Source organism: Heterodontus francisci, chromosome 30 (assembly GCF_036365525.1).
Source record: "Heterodontus francisci isolate sHetFra1 chromosome 30, sHetFra1.hap1, whole genome shotgun sequence".
Lineage (NCBI taxonomy): Eukaryota > Metazoa > Chordata > Chondrichthyes > Heterodontiformes > Heterodontidae > Heterodontus > Heterodontus francisci.
The window spans coordinates 13,400,549-13,420,335 of record NC_090400.1 but is presented as its reverse complement, the minus strand read 5'-3'; the positions used below and the strand labels follow the sequence as shown (position 1 = coordinate 13,420,335).

Here is a 19,787-nt window from a genome sequence, read left to right as displayed (position 1 = left end):
TTACAATGGCCAATTTACCGATCAACCTGCAAGTCTTTGGCTGTGGGAGGAAACCGGAGCACCTGGAGAAAACCCACGCGGTCACAGGGAGAACTTGCAAACTCCGCACAGGCAGTACCCAGAATTGAACCCGGGTTCCTGGAGCTGTGAGGCTGCGGTGCTAACCACTGCGCCAAATTAATGGAAGTAACTATGTTGAGCTGTGTAAAGGCTGCCAATAGCATGGCAGTGAAGCAACAGCACTCATTGCTGACCTCTAAGAAAACTGCCCACAAAGTTCTAGCGATCTGAGGCATGGATTTCCCCTTTCCCAATGTTTGTTTGAATATGACGCCAAGTTAAGGGGATCGCCAGGCATCCAGCAACAATGGTGTCATCAAGCAAGTTAAACAGCCTATCACGTGGAAGCATTCTCGCAAATTGCAAACCAGGAAATAAAATGTATGATTACCCTCCTCCTTTTATTAAATTTTACAGACAGCGAAATAAATGATTGGGACATACATATCAGAAGCTGAAATATCAAACAAACTTAAAAAATTAAAAACTTTAGAATTAGCAGAATGGAAAAAATTAACATTCCACAAATGTAAAACTAGTTTTCCAGAGTCAGAGAGGCTGTTAAGCAGCAGTTATGACTTAGTATGCCATTAAAAACCCAGTTACAACTCATTAACAAAGCCTAACTTTTGCAGGTTTTTTTTTAAAAACAGCATTACAGCATAAAAGAGCAAGTTCTTGTGATTTCTAGAAGATTGCCGAGACTTCAACAGTGCACCCAATGGAGAAGTACAGAATCAATGACAGCAACTTCTGGATCTCCACATTTAACTGCGCATGTCAGAGTCATAGAGTCGTACAGCATAGAAACAGATCCTTCAGCCCACCGCGTCCATGCTGACCAGAATGCCTATCTATACTAATCCCACCTGCCTGCATTAATTCCATATCCCTCTATGCCTTCCTCATTCAAGTACCTGTCCAGATGCCTCTTAAATGTTGCTACTGTTCCTGCCTCCACCACCTCCTCAGGCAGCTCATTCCAGATACCTACTATTCTTTGTGTGAAAGATTTACCCCTTTGATCCCCTTTAAACCTCCTCCCCTCACCTTAAATCTATGCCCTCTAGTTTTAGTCACCCCTACAATGGGAAACAGACTCTGGCTATCTACCCTATCTATGTCTCTCAATTTTATATACCTCTATTATGTCCCCTCTCAGCCTCCTTTGCTCCAGGGAAAACAGACCCAGCCTATTCAATCTCTCTTTATAACTCAAGCCCTCCAAACCAGGCAACATCCTTGTGAATCGTTTCTGCACCCTCTCTAGCTTAATCGCATCTTTCCTGTAGTGCGGCGACCAGAACGGCACACAGTACTCCAAATGCAGCCTAACCAACGTTATGTACAACTGTAACACGACGTCCCAACTCTTGTACTCAATGCCTCGGCCGATGAAGGCAAGCATGCCATACGCCTTCTTCACCACCCTGTCTACCTGTGTTGCCACTTTCAGGGAACTATGTACTTGCAACCCAAGGTCTCTCTGCTCAACAACACTCCCCAGGGCCCTACCATTCACTGTATATGTCCTGCCCTGGTTTAACTTACCAAAATGCATCACTTCACACTTGTCTGCATTAAATGCCATTTGCCACTCCCTTGCCCACTTTCCCAGTTGATCTATATCCTGTTGTAACCTTAGACAACCTTCTTCGCTGTCCACTATCCCACCAATTTTGGTGTCACCTGCAAACTTACTAATCATGCCCTTTACATTCACATCCAAGTCATTAATATATATGACAAACAGCAGGCCCAGCACCGATCCCTGCTGCACACCACTGGTCACCGGCCTCCAATCTGAAAAACAACCCTCCACTACCACTCTCTGCCTCCTATCACCAAGCCAATTTTGTATCCAATTGGCTAGCTCACCCTGGATCCCCATGCGTTCAAATCTTCTGGACCAGCCTACCATGCGACACCTCGTCAAAGGCCTTGCTAAAGCCCACGCAGACAACATCCATCGCCCTGCCCTCATCAATCCTCTTGGTCACCTCCTCGAAAAATTCAAACAAATTCGCGAGACATGATTTCCCACGTACAAAGCCAAAGCATGTGCGGACTTCAGAAGTATCTGCCGGATTCAGAGGAAGAACGCTGACAGTTTTGCTGTCCTTATTACTGCAAAATCCAGGCCAATGCCTTCATTGCACACCCTGTAACTGGGAGCCCCTTGTTTCTGGCCATCTCTCACATCATGAGCCAGGAAATGAGATCAGCAAAGCAACGCCATCCAATATTTGCTGGCAGGACCACTGGAAGTCAAATGGGGCTGAGAATCAGCACTCAGCTCACTTTCCAGTGGTGAACAGAGAAGGCAGAGAATGGGAGCTCTGATATTTGCGAGATTTGCCTGCACTGTACATAGCCTAGAAATTGAGCTCCTTTGTCTTACCCCCGTACTTGTGATAATGTAATTCCGTAAATAAAAATAATTAACCTTTAGGTCTGAATTAAATGTCACATGGTTGCAATGAGATACGATATTTATTGCCGCTACTACCGTGCCTTCCCAGGAAGATACACTTATCAAAGGTCAATGATAACCATGAAACATTCTCTGCCACACTTATAGTAATTAATGCACAGCAGGGACATTTTCATAAAGTTTCAATTTCCATTTAGTTTGCAGTTCTGATGAACATTTGCTGATCCAGCAGAGGATCAGTGAGCTCCCCTGGGTGCCCTTGTGGGTGAATGGAGATTTCCATTATGGTTAACCCATAGAGACAGGAAATCCCAGGTTCAATTCCTGGTCTCGAGTGAATTGGCTGGCTTGAACCAAAGTAGCAGAATGCACTATTTTCTTGCCTGCCTGAGCTAGGGAGGGGGAAAGAGTGTCAGCCAGGAGTCCTGCGTCTATTGCAATCCAACAATATGTGGCGTGTATGAGTATGTGTAAACACGTGCTGCATACACACAAGAAACATAAGAAATAGTAACAGAAATAGGCCATTCGGCCCCTTGAGCCTGTTCTTCAACTAGATCATGGCCAACCTTCTACCTCAATGCCATTTTCCCGCACTATTCCCATAACCCTTGATGCCTTTAATATCTAGAGTATCAACCTGTCTTGAATATAATGACTGAGTCTCCGCCACCCTCTGGGGTAGAGAATTCCGAAGATTCACCACCCTCCAAGTGATGGCATTCCTGCTCATCTCAATTCTAAATGGCCTAACCCCTATTCTGAAACTGTGCTCTCTGGTTCTAGACACTCCCAGCCGGGGAAACATCCTTCCTGCATCCATCCTGTCGAGCTCTGTAAGAATTTTGCAAGTTTCCGTGAGATCACTCCCATTTTTCTAAATTCTAGAGATACAGGCCCAGCTTCCTCAATTTCTCCTCACAGAACAATCCTGCCATCCCAGGAATTTGCCTGGTGAACTTTTGTTGCACTCCTTCTATGGCAAGTATATCCTTCCTTAGGTAGGGAGACCAAAACTGTACACAACACTCCAGGTGCAGTCTCACCAAGGCACCATACAATTGCAAAAAGACATCTTTACTCCAGTACTCAAATCCTCTTGCAATTATGGCCAACATACCATTTGCCTTCCCAAACTGCTTGCTACACCTGCAGGTTAGCTTTCAGTGACTCATGAACAAGGACACCAACACTTCCCAATCTCTCACCATTTAAGTACTCTGAATTTCTGTTTTTCCTACCAAATTGGATAAGTTCACATTTTTCACATTATATTCCATCTGCTATGATCTTGCCCACTCATTGCCTTGTCTAAATCCCCTTGAAGCCTCTTTGTATCCTCCTCACAACTCATATTCCCAACTAGCTTTGTGTCATCAGGAAACTTGGAAATATTTTAAAAGGTGTGAATTTGTAAGTGTCAATGCTCAAAGAGACTTGGGTGTGCTTGCACAAGGAAAGCAAGTTAACATGCAGGTAGAACAAGCAATTAGGAAGGCAAATGGCATGTTGGCAAGGCGATTGGAGTACAGGAATAAGGAAGTATTGCTACAATTGTACAGGGTTTTGGTGAGACCAAATCTGGAATACTGGGTGCAGTTTTGGTCTCCACATTTAAGAAAGGATATACTTGCATTGGAGGCAGTGCAGCAAAGGTTCACTAGATTGGTCCCTGGGATGAGAGGGTTGTCTTATGATGAAAGATTAAATAAATTGAGCCTGTATTCTCTGGAGTTTAGAAGAATGAGAGGTGATCTCACTAATGCAGGTAAGATTCTAAATGGGCTGGATTGGGTAGACACAGAGATTATTTCTGCTGGTCGGGGAATCTAAAACATAAGGGCACAGTTTCAGGATAAGGGACTGACCATTTAAGACTGAGATGAGGAGAAATTTCTTCACTCAAAGGGTTGTGAATCTACCACAGAGGGTTGTGGCTGCTCCATCGTTGAATACATTTAAGGCTGGGATAGACAGATTTTTGGTCCCTCAGGGAATCAAAGGGTATGGCAAGCAGGCATGTAAGTGGAGTTGAATCCTAAGATTAACCACGATCGCTTTGAATGGCAGAGCAGGCTTGATGGGCCACATGGTCTGCTCCTGCTCCTATTGTGTTTTTGTGTTCCACAGGTTGGTGTATTGGCAGTGAGGGAACTTAGACATGGGAGCATCACTGGAAGAATGAAATGGGAAGCTAGACAGAGTTAATCGAAGTTATTGGATTGCTTTACCACAAGCAGCCATAAAGGTAGGGACTATGTCGTAATTCAGAATGAAAATGGGCAAGTATCTGAAAATGAAAGAATGGGGAAGCGGGATTATAGTGGGCAACCCCAGTTAAAGAGCACCAGCAACGATGTGATGGAGTGAATACCCTCCTGCACTGTAATTTCTTTGCTCGTGGAATGTATACATGCTATATGTCAGGAGAGATATACTAGTGGTGGAGAATCCTAGATCTATTGCTATGTACCTATAGCTTGTAGGTCTGTGCTTATGGGCCTATGTCCACAATTGAGTCGCATAAACTCATTTCATAAGGAACCTTAGTCAGTAAGCTGTGGAGCAAACATTCTGTGACTTTCTGTACAGCATCAATAAGTACACAGTGATCAGGGCTACAACTTGGCAAATGGTTAATCTCAGCCTTTTCCAACACAAAGGAAAAAGATGTAATACAGTCAAATATCAAACACTTGTCAAGAAAGTAGGAATAAGTTCCATACCATGGGGTTTGAGTCAGCAATCAGGTCTCGCAGTGAATCCAGAAAGCCTTGGTCCTCTACCATCTGGGCATTGATGTCGTGAAGTTTGGCCACACAGACAGCAGCTGTTTTCCGGACATATGGGTCTTCATCTTTCAGACACTTACGGAGAGGTTCACACAGATATTCTGTTATTTTGTCCACACGGATACAGCCCATTGTACGGACTGCCAAAGCTCTGATCAAAGGGTTTGGATCTTCACAATCCTGCAGGAACAAAAAACTTAAGGCATTTCGATTTAAAGCAATGTTGTTATCAGTATACCTTTCTGATTGAAGATCTTCAGGCATTTTATGAAAATCAATGACTATTGTTGTTATGCTGTGTGCATAAGAAATGGAACATTTTCATTTTAGTGGGGTCAGCATCAAGCACCCCCGTTCAGTTATACTATAACTAGCAGCGGTGTGAACCTGCATCTACTCTGCGTCAATCTTCCTATAGCAACTTCTGTGTCAATGTGACTTTTCCCCTATATCGCCTACCTTGTAGCCACAGTGCAAGTGCCAACTGATTTGGGTGGCACAGAGACTAGCACCGCAGCCGCACAGCTCCAGCAACCCGGGTTCGGTTCTGGGTACTGCCTGTGCGGAGTTTGCAAGTTCTCCCTGTGACCGCGTGGGTTTCCTCCGGGTGCTCCAGTTTCCTCCCACATGCCAAAGACTTGCGGGTTGATAGGTAAATTGGCCATTGTAAAAATTAAAAAATTGCCCCTAGTGTAGATAGGTGGTAGGAGAATTGAGGGAAGGTGGGGATGCGAGAGGGAAAATGGGATTAATGTAGGGGTAGTATAAATGGGTGATTGATGGTCGGCGCAGACTCGGTGGGCCGAAGGGCCTGTTTCGGTGCTGTATCTCTCTATGACTCTATGATTGCTAAATTAAGGGCAGGGCTACGTAGGGACTCGTTTCAACAAGGAACTAGGTTGAGACTGTCTAATCTCATTTCACAAAGCCCTTACAAGTCAGCAGACAAAGTATTTTGTCTCCAATATGGACTGAATTTGATCCAGGTTCCCAAAGATAACACTCCAATGATTGCCACCATCCTTACACTATCCAGTCCCTGAGAATTTATTAATATACTCTGATAGCAATTGAATTTCATCTTTAAAGCACTATTAGGATGTTTGGATTCATAACTTGCCTTTAATTTCTAACTAACCAATGGTCCTAAGAGCACAGGAAGCTATTAGTGATCTGACTATACTCATAGAATTGAACAGAATAATTGGATATCAAAAATGCTTTAACAAGGTGCCATGCTCAACCCCCTGGGCTGTGCCAATTTGGAAGATACAGCTGCGGCATCAGTCTAAATCTTACAATTAAAATACTGGAAATACAGGGAATCAAACGAAAGTAGAAGGTGCTCAGATACACAGCTGGTCGATTAGCAGCTGAGAAGAGAGGAGAATTGCTGTATTTGACTTCAGTGCCACAGTGGCTAGGCAGGGCAAAGAAATCCAACTCAGGTTACTGCTCCTAATTGTTTTAATCTCGTGATACCTGCAGCAAAGTGCACGTGTCAACAGACCAAGCGAGGATTGCACTAGGCCTAAGTGCGATGCACTTTGACTAAATGACCCGCCAACACTCCCTGTTTAGATTCGCTTGTGAAGCATGAATACTTGGGTGTGGTACTGAAGAACTACCCGTCTCCATGAATCTACACTGAGCAACAGACAGTGTTTAGAAGATTTCATGGGGGAGCAGCAAAAAACTGGCAGAATATTACTGTGCTTAACCCCTGGAATTCTTGCAATCTTGTTTAACCTTTTTTTTAAAAACTGGTTAACTTACTTTGAAAAATATTTCATCATTAATTTCACATGGACAGTCTGGATTTCCATTTTATCAAAGCTATGCTATATATTAACATGGTTGATAACTGAAGAGGTACAATTACTGAAAGTGTGTAGCACAATGATGGGCCTCAGAAATAAGCTTGGTCATCATACCTGCTCTGATACACATGGCGCTTTTATGCTGAGTTTATTCCTGTGAATGCTGCTGAGTTTTAGTCTCTTATATGTACTACAGTAGTAGGCCAGCCCAGGATCCTCCTAATCACTGATGTACTGATTTTTGTCCCCCTACACTGCAACTGCAGTTATCATCCACAGAATAAACCACGTTGTCATAACTAATGATGGGGAATCTAGTAAGGAAGGGTGTGATGGGCACACAGGATTGGCACACAGGAAAAGAACATAAATTACATTCAGTAATAAAACGCACTTTTGATACTGAGCCACATACAGAAAAAAAAATTAAGACTTGCCCATATGGAGGAGGAATAAATGTAGCAGTAAAATATGCTACCAGACCACACTGTCTCAACATGTCCAAACAATATTGCTGAGTTTTCAAGCTGCTCAGTGAATTAAAAGAATTTTTCTATATTTCTTCAAAATGTGATTTTCTTTCCCTCCTAAAGCTACTGACCCTCAACTGGGGTGCAGTTGCTCAGGCAGCTGCAGCCCTCTGGCACCTCCTTTCTCAACTGGCTGTTCTTCACACTTGAGTTGCCATAGTGAGAATCAACAGGCTATGTTACTGTTGGAGGGGGCGGCAAAGTCCAATCATGGTTTCACTCAATAGCCAGATGCAAACATTTTCCAGCAGAAGTTATCACTGGATAGTGATGCAGTACAGAAACACTTTTATCTACTCCTTAACCTGGGGGAGCTGGGGTCAACTGCAGTACCTCACCCTAGATCAGACTTGAAAATGAGCATGGGGTTTTTTGACTTATGTGACTCTGTACTACCCTGGACAACATCTCTGTTCATGAAATCTGTCAACTCTTCATAATTGTACCTTGACAAAGCTGTTGACTGCCATAATGGCCATGTCAGGCTGATTCTTGGCATAGTTCATGAGGTAGAGATAAACCAGCTTCTTCAGCTCCAGGTTGTCCGTTTGCATACAGTTCACCACATCTGGGAAAAGTGAACTACACAAAACACAATAGAAGACAAATCATTATTTTTTATCAAAATAAACTGGTTTCTCTTTGCTTTAAATAGTTAAGGTAACCAACATTGTCTGGTTGGAATGTCTTTACAAAACTTCCAAGTGGATCCGTGGAGGACAAAGCCAGGTGACAATGCAAATTGTCCTCACCACTGCTAGACTAATGCTACTTTGAGTTGAATATGATCTCTGCCAAATGAATTTGTCAGGCCTGGTTATATTAATCTGTATGGATATATGCACTTTTGGACTGTGCTCCACCGTAAACTACAGTTTAGGATTGGGATGATAGTCACTGAACAATACACTATTGTTGTTTTGACTCTCACTGTAATTAAGCCTGATGGGTGATAGCACCTTCAAAGAACTTGCCTGATCTTTAAAGGGGGAAAATAACCTTGGAACCCAGAATTTTTTCGTATCTGTTTCAAATCAGCTGCCGCTCATCCGCGTTATCATACATACGGAAGATGAATAGAGGTGCATAAGCATCTATTATGTACATACTATGAAACTATGTCTTTCTAAGAATTTGTTCATCACCTTCAGGTAAACAGCTACCTTTAAACAGACATCATGTACTATTGACTGCATGTGCTTTAGAGGTTAGGGATTACATGTCTCTGTGCATTACTCATTACATACAATTTGGAATATATACATGCAGTATGTATTACTGACTACAAGTCAAATATATTACTTTCTACACTGTATATAAATACCAACTGCATGTGATATGTTTTACTGATTGCATCCCATATTTATTACTCATTGTATGCTGTATTTACTACAGAATATGCTTACTTTTTGCTTTGGTGAATATCATTTGTACATAAATTTGAGCAGTAGATTAATCTATACAAAGAGTCTGACTAGAAATACTTACCATCTTCTGAATTAAAAGGGCCTTCCTACACATTTTCCAATAAACAACTTACTTTCACCATGATTAATTCTTAAACTGGGTTTTGATAATTCTGTATGGCAGAGTAAAAGATTCACTTTTCAGTTCGTAGGAGACATACTCTGTTTACAGAAACCATTAATCCACTTTCAGAACAAAAGGTGTTGAAAAAAAGCCTGAACAAAAAAAGCATGCTGAAGCTCACTTAAGGGGGAAAAAAACCACAGCAGAGCAAAAATAAAAATGCTAGATTCTTGTCCTGTATTTCACACTGAACAGATGACCCAATGAATCTGTCCCTTGATGTGCACAGAATGGCATTGTCAATTTGTATCAGCGTTTTTCTGCTAAATTCTTACTCTCAATAGGGTTAGCAGAGTGAAGCAAAGGGTAAAAAAAAATTGTCAAAAGAGAATCACTGTGGACTTCTTCACACATCTGCGAGGAAATGGTTGCATCAGTATTTGCATAACCCTGGCAGCAAGACACTGGCCCAGTCTCTCCACTGGGAGTGATGGGGAAACACCAAAGAACAAAAAGAAAATGAATTAAATGCATTGGGAAATGAGTCTCTCAAATTCCCAGTGTTAGTTCAATCTAACAGAACATTTTCCTGCTAACATATTTTCTCTCCTCCATTATTTAAGCTTCTGTAACTGTGCCATTTCTGTCAGATTGTTAACCTCATCTCTCCTGCACATCCCAAGAAACATTTGGCAGCCTGAGGTTTTTTGGTCGATGTAGTCCAGCCTGAGTGACCCAGCTATGACCATACATGCTGTTACAGCTTGTCAACTATTAGAACCAGCCTTGAAGGATAAGGTGCCCTGTCTCTAATCTTTGGTCCCTATATAATATTTGCCTCTGAATCAAGAGATGTGGGTACCAATACCACTATGGACTGCAGCAGGAAATAATTGTTGGAGGTGCCATCCGAAAGATGGCATTAAACTGAGGCTCCATCCACCATGGCACTAGCCGAAGAGCTGAGAGTTCTCCTGTTCAGCATTCTCAAAATAGCCTTTCATGAGCATTAGCCCACCAAACAAAATGACACATATTTCAATACTAACCTACCACTAAACCAGTAATCTCACTCAGACAGGTCACAGAATGGCTGGTGTGGAACATAATATTTCATACAGTACAGCACAGACGATCTACCAAGGTTAGACTTGAGACATATTCATGCGACAAAATGGAAGGAGCATTACCCTGAATCTCAATAGTTCCATTACCAGCATGAATATTCCTTACAGTAGTCTGCACAAAAAAACTCCCACAGAATAACAATATGGAACTAAATCATTTGGGAAAATTGGAAAAGAAATTGAACATGAGCAGTAAATGGGTATGAATGAGAGACAGCATGGACAAATGAACCAAAATTGTGAAACAAAGCACCCAGTTCAGAATAGTTCACCCATGTCCAAATTTTGACCCAATTTGGATTACAGTTGATCAAAAAATAGCAGCATACTAAGCAATCCCCGATAAGCAGCCTTGTGACCAGTAAATGTCTGATCAATTCCTGATGAGCAATCTTGTGGCAACAAGCCGTCTATTTGTGTTATTCAGGTAGAAAAAGGTTGGAGAACAGAGAGGCAGGTGGTATATCGTCTTCATTTGGGGGAGCAGGCAGATAAACTGCTCGTGAACATCCTGAATTTGAAGCAGGCACACAATGATGCACCAAGATGACCAAGGTAACTTATTTTCTGACTTTTCTCCTATCCTGGTGCCAAGTACTTATCCTCATCTCACTGCACCGCAGAACTCACTGTCAGAGTCAAAAACACAAACCCATGCACTTTGGGAGCGCACTGCTACCTGCAGCATTTGATATCATCCCTGCAATACTTTCTTTGAGGGCAAACGACTTCTTTCCTTGCTTGAATGTCTACCTTGGCACATAATCTAGACTAAATTATCGCAAATTTGCAACATGTTAGCTAAAAACAATACCTGGCTCCAAACATTATATCTGTAATTAACTCTTCACAAGTAACTGGAGTCAGCCCAAAAGAATTTTCCAACCACATGCTACTTGCCATGGTTGCTGAGCAATAACTTGGCAACCCGTAGTGCTAATGATATTAATATAATTGCAAAGTTGCTGCATGCTGCAACTGCTGTGTACCTTTACATCACCTGACAAGAAGCAAGCCCTTCACTGCTGCAGTCTGCAATTCCATATTACAACACACAGACTATCCTGGCAAGACTATCCAACCTGCCATGGGAATGGGACCACAAGCATCTGAAAAATTCCCCATCAAAACCACAAAGCAAATTCCCTCGTTCACAGCACAGGAAAAATGGAAATAACCATTTTTTTGTTAAATGTATGTTGTTTGAAGATGCCCCACTCTTTCCATTTTGGTTCCTTACAGACAAAAGGAAGTGACTCTCGATGATCACAGACCTGAAACGTTAACTCCATTTCCCTCTCCACAGATGCTTCCAGCACTTTGTTTTTATTACAGATTTCTAACACTCCTGCTCAATTTTGACTCTGTGTGGGGAAGGAGATTGCCACCATTCCTTACAACAAAATTGTAAACATGTATTAAGCGAAAGCAGTCAACACCAACCTACCCCTCTGTAATCACTATCATGGACAAATAATGCACTTAATAAGTGCATTCTAACATTTACATGGTATGCCCACAGCTCATTCAACCACCCAGTTGGCAATACACAGCTTTGTAAATAAAAAAAGGACACAAGGAATCAAAATACGGACAGAAGCAGGATGGATGAACAGGGTCTCAGCAAACTACTCTTTCATCTCTAGGAGTTAGGCTCAAATCCAACCAAGACTGTATGTTAGCCGTAAGTCTCTGAAGTGAAGAGAGTTTGATTGTAGTCTTGACCAGAAAATCATTAGCAAGAACCCAAAGCACAGAATCAGTCAAACTGACACTGAATTAGCAATCAGATTCAGAAAGGTCACATGGACAGTTGGTGTGAGAAATAGAATAACAATGCAGTACAGGTACTCTTCAAAAGTTAGGGCAAAGTAAAGGCCCCTTGCTCCACCTGACCTGGAAGCAGTGGTGACCAAACTGGGAAAAGTGTTCCAATCCCCAATACTAATATACCTCACCTTGACAATCATATAATGTCATACCCACTCTCTCCATCTTCATGCTCCCCTCAGGAAATTACACCAGGAAATTCTACAGGTAACAAGGGGAAAGCCAGATACAAAATTGAACAGGGCTGTTCCATCTGATGCCGATAAGCCACAATCATGAATTAAGGTTCAACAGCCAAGGCTGTGTATAGGCAGATGCACTTACTGGGCAAATGGCAGGATCACTGTGTACAGACAACTAGTACTATCAGCTCAGATAGGAACAAATACTTGCTTTAATAAAATTAATACTTCATTGAGTGTTCAAAGTAGACAGGTGAACCATTCACCTTTAAGAACCTGACTCCATTTTCTGCAAATTCAAGTTTGAGGTGCCTCTTCCAGCACCCAGTAAAATGCCCCAGGACCACTGAGAGAAGGAAACATTGATACTTAAAATAGAACTTTCTAAAGGCACAAGTTGAGCAGGTTCCTCAACAGATGATATCAGAAGTAATGGTTTTGTCCTTCTGCACCTTGCATATTTTAACATTTACACAAGACTTCCAAGTTCTGTCAGTGCATTTCCAAAACAGGTCACCAACTGAAACTCGCAAAAGGAACACTGATACTGCACATCACTACCTCATATCCAAGGTCCTCCACTATCCAGAGAAAAAAGTTAATTACTGCACATTCCCACCATGGTCACAGAGTGAAAACCTCAGAGGGAACACCAATTACTATACATCCACCATGGTTATCGAGTGAAACCCTCAGAGGGAACACCGATTACTAATAAATCCACCATGGTTACCGAGTGAAACCCTCAGAGGGAACACCAATTACTATAAATCCACCATGGTCACAGAGTGAAACCCTCAGAGGGAACACCGATTACTATAAATCCACCATGGTCACAGAGTGAAACCCTCAGAGGGAACACCGATTACTAATAAATCCACCATGGTTACCGAGTGAAACCCTCAGAGGGAACACCAATTACTATAAATCCACCATGGTCACAGAGTGAAACCCTCAGAGGGAACACCGATTACTATAAATCCACCATGGTCACAGAGTGAAACCCTCGGAGGGAACACCGATTACTATAAATGCACCATGGTCACCGAGTGGAACCTTCAGAGCTAATATTGATTATTGTGTCTCTTCACCTCACATCCTTGCCGACTGTCATAGCAGCAATGACTTTCTTCACTGCTTCCTTCCTTTTCTCCTTCTTCTCATTATTCAGCTCAGCCTTCAACTCGAATATCTCTCCTGTATCAATAAAATAGATGGACAAGATAAGCTGGAGTATCATGTGTCATAGATACAGCTGTAAGTCTAGATTTTACTTTCTTTCTCGGCCTCATTCATTCTCTCCTGAGGCCAGTGGTTCCACAATGCCCATCAGCCCTCTGGTACCACAAGAATTATTCACATAGAAGTGATGACGAACTATTCAACCTTGGGGCTTCACAGCCAAGATTGATCCCACCCTCAAGCAACCTCTATGCATATACTATCCCACGGCAGTCTCATATTTTTTTTATTTTTAGAGATACAGCACTGAAACAGGCCCTTCAGCCCACCGAGTCTGTGCCGACCAACAATTACCCATTTATACTAACCCTACAGTAATCCCATATTCCCTACCACCTACCTACACTAGGGGCAATTTACAATGGCCAATTTACCTATCACCTGCAAGTCTTTGGCTGTGGGAGGAAACCAGAGCACCCGGCGAAAACCCACGCGGTCACAGGGAGAACTTGCAAACTCCACACAGGCAGTACCCAGAATCGAACCCGGGTCCCTGGAACTGTGAGGCTGCGGTGCTAACCACTGCACCGCCAGTCATAGGATACCAACCAGGAACAGGGACCCTGACTGTTCTTTTTGGCTATCCACCATTCAATTGTAGAACACCCATTACCGCCCAAGCTAACATCAATTTCCTCAACATAGACCAAAGGTCAAATATGAGGGCTCAATACAAGACTATGTGCCACATTTCCTTCAGGCATCAGGAAAGCACAAAAATCAATGAGTTGTGTGTTTTAACATCTCATCCAGTAATGTTACTAAATGCACCACTAATAAATACTCAGCACCACAAAAAGGCTAGAGTATGGCAATACTGAGTAACTGGCTTCATAAATTCCTTAACCTAGAGTAGTTCGCAGAATATGCTTTGTTCAATGCTGTTTTAAGAAATGCCTGCTGGTAAACATAAGCTCAGCATAAAGGTTCCTGGTGCACTGAAGACATTTTCAATTGAGGTGAATACCTTTGCCAGTCGAGCACTATGGTCAAATTTCATAATAAGAATCGTGGAACTCAAATGATGGAATATTTAGCTCACCCATGGGCTGTGCTCCCTGGCAGTGTCAACGGGATCTCAATGAGTTAGAAGCCAAATTCATCACAGACCGTTGATCTGAACCCATGTATGCTTGAGATATGGTCAAAGTTGTACCTTCCAGGGCATTCATTAAGCATGTTACTCCCAATCCACAGTCAGACACAAAACTGATTTTTATACACAGCACACATCAACCATTACATTATAGATTGATACTCTTCCCTCAGCCTTGTTTCTTCTTTCTCCTCACCAACCACTCCTGTGCTGAGCTGACAAAGTAACCAGAGAAGCTGCTTGAGAACAGATTTCTGTTGGCTCGCACTCCGACGTTCTCTTAAGCCTCCCCAACAGTTCAGCTGCGATGGGAGTGGACTATATTCAGAGTCACGCCTACAACCTGTGCCCCAGTTCTGTGCAGTGCATCACATTCACGCTATCACTTAAATTAAAAACCGTAACTTCAGTGAACATGGAGGTTCACCAGGTTGCATGTATCTTTTACAATAAGCAACCCAGAAGGAAGCACAAGACAGGAAACCCACCTTTTTTATTAGTTGTGAAATACTTTGAGTCAGTCATGGTGGCAATATTTTAAGCTTCCTGGAAAAAAAAGACATTTTATTTAGAGATACAGCACTGAAACAGGCCCTTCGGCCCACCGAGTCTGTGCCAACCAACAACCACCCATTTATACTAACCCTTCAGCAATCCCATATTCCCTACCACCTACCTACACTAGAGGCAATTTACAATGGCTAATTTACCCATCAACCTGCAAGTCTTTGGCTGTGGGAGGAAACTGGAGCACCCGGCGAACACCCACGCGGTCACAGGGAGAACTTGCAAACTCCGCACAGGCAGTACCCAGAATCGAACCCGGGTCCCTGGAGATGTGAGGCTGCAGTGCTAAGCACTGCGCCACTGTGCCGCCCACTTTAGAACAAGATTTTCCCCAGCAATTCTTTTTTGGAAACAAGAAGCATCTGTAGAATTGGTAACTGCATCAACAGCAGGCTGTTCAAACTTGTGCTAATACCAGGCAGCATTTCTGTAGTCTGAGGGGTGCTGTTTTTGCATAGATTCCAATGGATTGTAGACAGTTGAGGAACCATTTCTTTAGTCAGAAAAACTGTTTTTTTTGAATGCTTGTATCTGGGGACTTAAGTTTGGCATAGAAAAAAAATCTGCTCATTATCTCATTGCTGTTTATGGGACTTTGCCTTGTGCAAATTGGCTGCTGCATTTCCGACACAACAGTGACTACACCTCTAAAGTACTACGTTGACTGTATGGTGCTTTGGAACGTTGAGGTTGTAAGAAGTACCATATAAACGGAAGTTCTTTTCTTTTTAGTGCATGCAAGTCCAGACCAGAGTAATGAGATAAAGTCCCCTATATTTGGTGTTAAGGATCCCATATGAAATGAATGGAAGCAGCCTCAAGCCTGAACCAAAAACATGACGACACAGTTCAATAGATGGCTCTAAAATTATCAATGTCCCTTGCAAAGACCATAAACATGTGGCTGGTTGAATTGGGAATTTTTACATTTCCCACTGGTGCAGTGGAGTGGGAATTTATTATGAGTAAGGCAAATATTCAACAGTACAACAGGGAGGCTTACTCATCAGCTAGCTCTGCCATACTGACTTGACATGGGAGCACTTTGACACAAACGCAGCATGCACAGAATGGAAAAAAGTGCTCCATTTCCACATCCTGACATCTCTCATCTTAACAAGTATGAAACTCACCAAAAGCAGCAAGTTTTTCCTAATATTCTAAAACAGACTGAAATGTGAAGGGCTAATTTTGAAGGTACTGCAATGAGTCAACATCAAGTCATAGCAGCTGCTAATTCTTCAAACTAGGTTGTAAAAATGAGATATTTCCTGCACAAACTTGCTGAGAAACCAATGAACAAAGAATACTCATCGCACACACATCAAGCAGCTAATAGAAACAGAATCAGATTTCTCTATTCCTATTACTACTGCTCCTGAAGTAGGGTTTAAATTATATTGTAGAGCTGTTTCCTGTATTAAATAGCTTCTTGGGAGGCATTTAGAGAAATGGCAAAATTGTGTGTTTGGTTACCAGCTAACTGTTATATTCGAGAATGCCAGACAGTAAAGAATGGAACGAGAGTCCAATCTCTACCTTTATAAGCTTATATTTACAGAGATATACTTTTCAAACATCCAAAACCCAACCACCATAGTTTCAGTCTCCTCCTTTATATAGGAAGAGTGAATCAACAGTTACTACCCACGAAGGGGGAGAAAGCGGGTGCTGGGGAGGGGTGGGGGGGGAGGGGGGAGAAAGCGGGTGCTGGGGAGGGGTGGGGGGGGAGAAAGCGGGTGCTGGGGAGGGGTGGGGGGGGAGAAAGCGGGTGCTGGGGAGGGGTGGGGGGGGAGAAAGCGGGTGCTGGGGAGGGGTGGGGGGGGAGAAAGCGGGTGCTGGGGAGGGGTGGGGGGGAGAAAGCGGGTGCTGGGGAGGGGTGGGGGGGGAGAAAGCGGGTGCTGGGGAGGGGTGGGGGGGGAGAAAGCGGGTGCTGGGGAGGGGGAGGGGGGAGAAAGCGGGTGCTGGGGAGGGGGAGGGGGAGAAAGCGGGTGCTGGGGAGGGGGAGGGGGGAGAAAGCGGGTGCTGGGGAGGGGGAGGGGGGAGAAAGCGGGTGCTGGGGAGGGGGGGGAGAAAGCGGGTGCTGGGGAGGGGGGGGGAGAAAGCGGGTGCTGGGGAGGGGGGGGGAGAAAGCGGGTGCTGGGGAGGGGGGGGGAGAAAGCGGGTGCTGGGGAGGGGGGGGGGAGAAAGCGGGTGCTGGGGAGGGGGGGGGGAGAAAGCGGGTGCTGGGGAGGGGGGGGGAGAAAGCGGGTGCTGGGGAGGGGGGGGGGAGAAAGCGGGTGCGGGGGAGAAAGCGGGTGCGGGGGAGAAAGCGGGTGCGGGGGAGAAAGCGGGTGCGGGGGAGAAAGCGGGTGCGGGGGAGAAAGCGGGTGCTGGGGAGAAAGCGGGTGCTGGGGAGAAAGCGGGTACTGGGGAGAAAGCGGGTGCTGGGGAGAAAGCGGGTGCTGGGGAGAAAGCGGGTGCTGGGGAGAAAGCGGGTGCTGGGGAGAAAGCGGGTGCTGGGGAGAAAGCGGGTGCTGGGGAGAAAGCGGGTGCTGGGGAGAAAGCGGGTGCTGGGGAGAAAGCGGGTGCTGGGGAGAAAGCGGGTGCTGGGGAGAAAGCGGGTGCTGGGGAGAAAGCGGGTGCTGGGGAGAAAGCGGGGGGGGGAGAAAGCGGGGGGGGGAGAAAGCGGGGGGGGAGAAAGCGGGGGGGGGAGAAAGCGGGGGGGGGAGAAAGCGGGGGGGGGAGAAAGCGGGGGGGGGAGAAAGCGGGTGCTGGGGAGGGGGGGGGAGAAAGCGGGTGCTGGGGAGGGGGGGGAGAAAGCGGGTGCTGGGGAGAAAGCGGGTGCTGGGGAGGGGGGGGGAGAAAGCGGGTGCTGGGGAGGGGGGGGGGAGAAAGCGGGTGCTGGGGAGGGGGGGGGAGAAAGCGGGTGCTGGGGAGGGGGGGGGGGAGAAAGCGGGTGCTGGGGAGGGGGGGGGAGAAAGCGGGTGCTGGGGAGGGGGGGGGAGAAAGCGGGTGCTGGGGTGGGGGGGGAGAAAGCGGGTGCTGGGGAGGGGGGGGAGAAAGCGGGTGCTGGGGAGGGGGGGGAGAAAGCGGGTGCTGGGGAGGGGGGGGAGAAAGCGGGTGCTGGGGAGGGGGGGGAGAAAGCGGGTGCTGGGGAGGGGGGGGAGAAAGCGGGTGCTGGGGAGGGGGGGGAGAAAGCGGGTGCTGGGGAGGGGGGGGAGAAAGCGGGTGCTGGGGAGGGGGGGGAGAAAGCGGGTGCTGGGGAGGGGGGGAGAAAGCGGGTGCTGGGGAGGGGGGGGAGAAAGCGGGTGCTGGGGAGGGGGGGAGAAAGCGGGTGCTGGGGAGGGGGGGAGAAAGCGGGTGCTGGGGAGGGGGGGAGAAAGCGGGTGCTGGGGAGGGGGGGGGGAGAAAGCGGGTGCTGGGGAGGGGGGGGAGAAAGCGGGTGCTGGGGAGGGGGGGGAGAAAGCGGGTGCTGGGGAGGGGGGGGGAGAAAGCGGGTGCTGGGGAGGGGGGGGAGAAAGCGGGTGCTGGGGAGGGGGGGGAGAAAGCGGGTGCTGGGGAGGGGGGGGAGAAAGCGGGTGCTGGGGAGGGGGGGGAGAAAGCGGGTGCTGGGGAGGGGGGGGAGAAAGCGGGTGCTGGGGAGGGGGGGGGAGAAAGCGGGTGCTGGGGAGGGGGGAGAAGGGGGGGGAGAAAGCGAGTGGGGGGTTTGGGAAGGGGGGAAAGAAAGCGGGTGGGGGGTTTGGGAAGGGGGGGAAGAAAGCGGGTGGGGGGTTTGGGAAGGGGGGAAGAAAGCGGGTCGGGGGTTTGGGAAGGGGGGGGAAGAAAGCGGGTGGGGGGGGTTTGGGAAGGGGGGAAGAAAGCGAGTGGGGGGGTTTGGGAAGGGGGGGAGGGAAGGGGGGGAGGGAAGGGGGGGAAGAAAGCGGGTGGGGGGTTTGGGAAGGGGGGAAGAAAGCGGGTGGGGGGTTTGGGAAGGGGGGGGGAAGAAAGCGGGTGTTGGGGAGGGCTAAGACAGCGGGTGGGGGGTTGGGGAGGGGGAGGCGCCGCAAGGGCGGGCACAGCCCGACAGGAGAGAACGAGACCTGGAGACAGATAGATGGGGATGTTTAAGAAGCGAAAGACCGACCTGTGAGGAGCCGGTTCTGGTGCGATGTTTGGAGCTGAGCTGAACCGAGCCGGAACCACCCAGACAGGGAGAGGGAGGGGCGAGCGCTGTGCACTGGGTAAAGCGGTCCCCAGGAGGCCGAGCCGGAAGTGGGCCGGGGGAAGAGTAGGAGGAACGAGCAGGGCTAGTGTTCTGCTGTCAGTGTCCGCCATGGAGTGAGTTGTGTCTTTGCAGCATTGACTGCCTTCCAACTCTCTTGCAGCATTACTTTACAAACTGTACCACACTGGCTACCCATAAATTCATTCACTGGTGAACAATTCGAAGCACCACCCTATTTAAATGTATCTGTTAATTGGCCAGTAAGGAGACATTGGATTGCCCCACTGTTATAAAACTCAATTAAAAAAATAATCTTAGCAAAAGTGTTCCCTTTGAAAGGCGAACATCTAATAGAAAACAAAATCATTAAAAAGCAAAGAAAACGTATCGA

The 19,787-nt window shown here is 46.2% G+C and overlaps 1 protein-coding gene across 1 annotated transcript in view; it reads right to left on the bottom strand.

Annotated features, from left to right (window-relative positions):
* The window catches only part of ap2b1 (adaptor related protein complex 2 subunit beta 1), a 266,519-nt gene extending 247,114 nt beyond the window's left edge, over positions 1 to 19,405 (bottom strand). The window contains exons 1-5 of the mRNA XM_068009879.1: positions 19,316 to 19,405; positions 15,132 to 15,189; positions 13,397 to 13,502; positions 8,083 to 8,218; positions 5,221 to 5,466 (exon numbers count right to left, since the gene is read on the bottom strand). Coding sequence (XP_067865980.1) covers positions 5,221 to 5,466; positions 8,083 to 8,218; positions 13,397 to 13,502; positions 15,132 to 15,168 — 525 coding nt within the window. The 5' untranslated portion in view covers positions 15,169 to 15,189; positions 19,316 to 19,405. The remainder of the gene's footprint in view (positions 1 to 5,220; positions 5,467 to 8,082; positions 8,219 to 13,396; positions 13,503 to 15,131; positions 15,190 to 19,315) is intronic.
* Between the last annotated feature and the right edge of the window lie 382 nt (positions 19,406 to 19,787).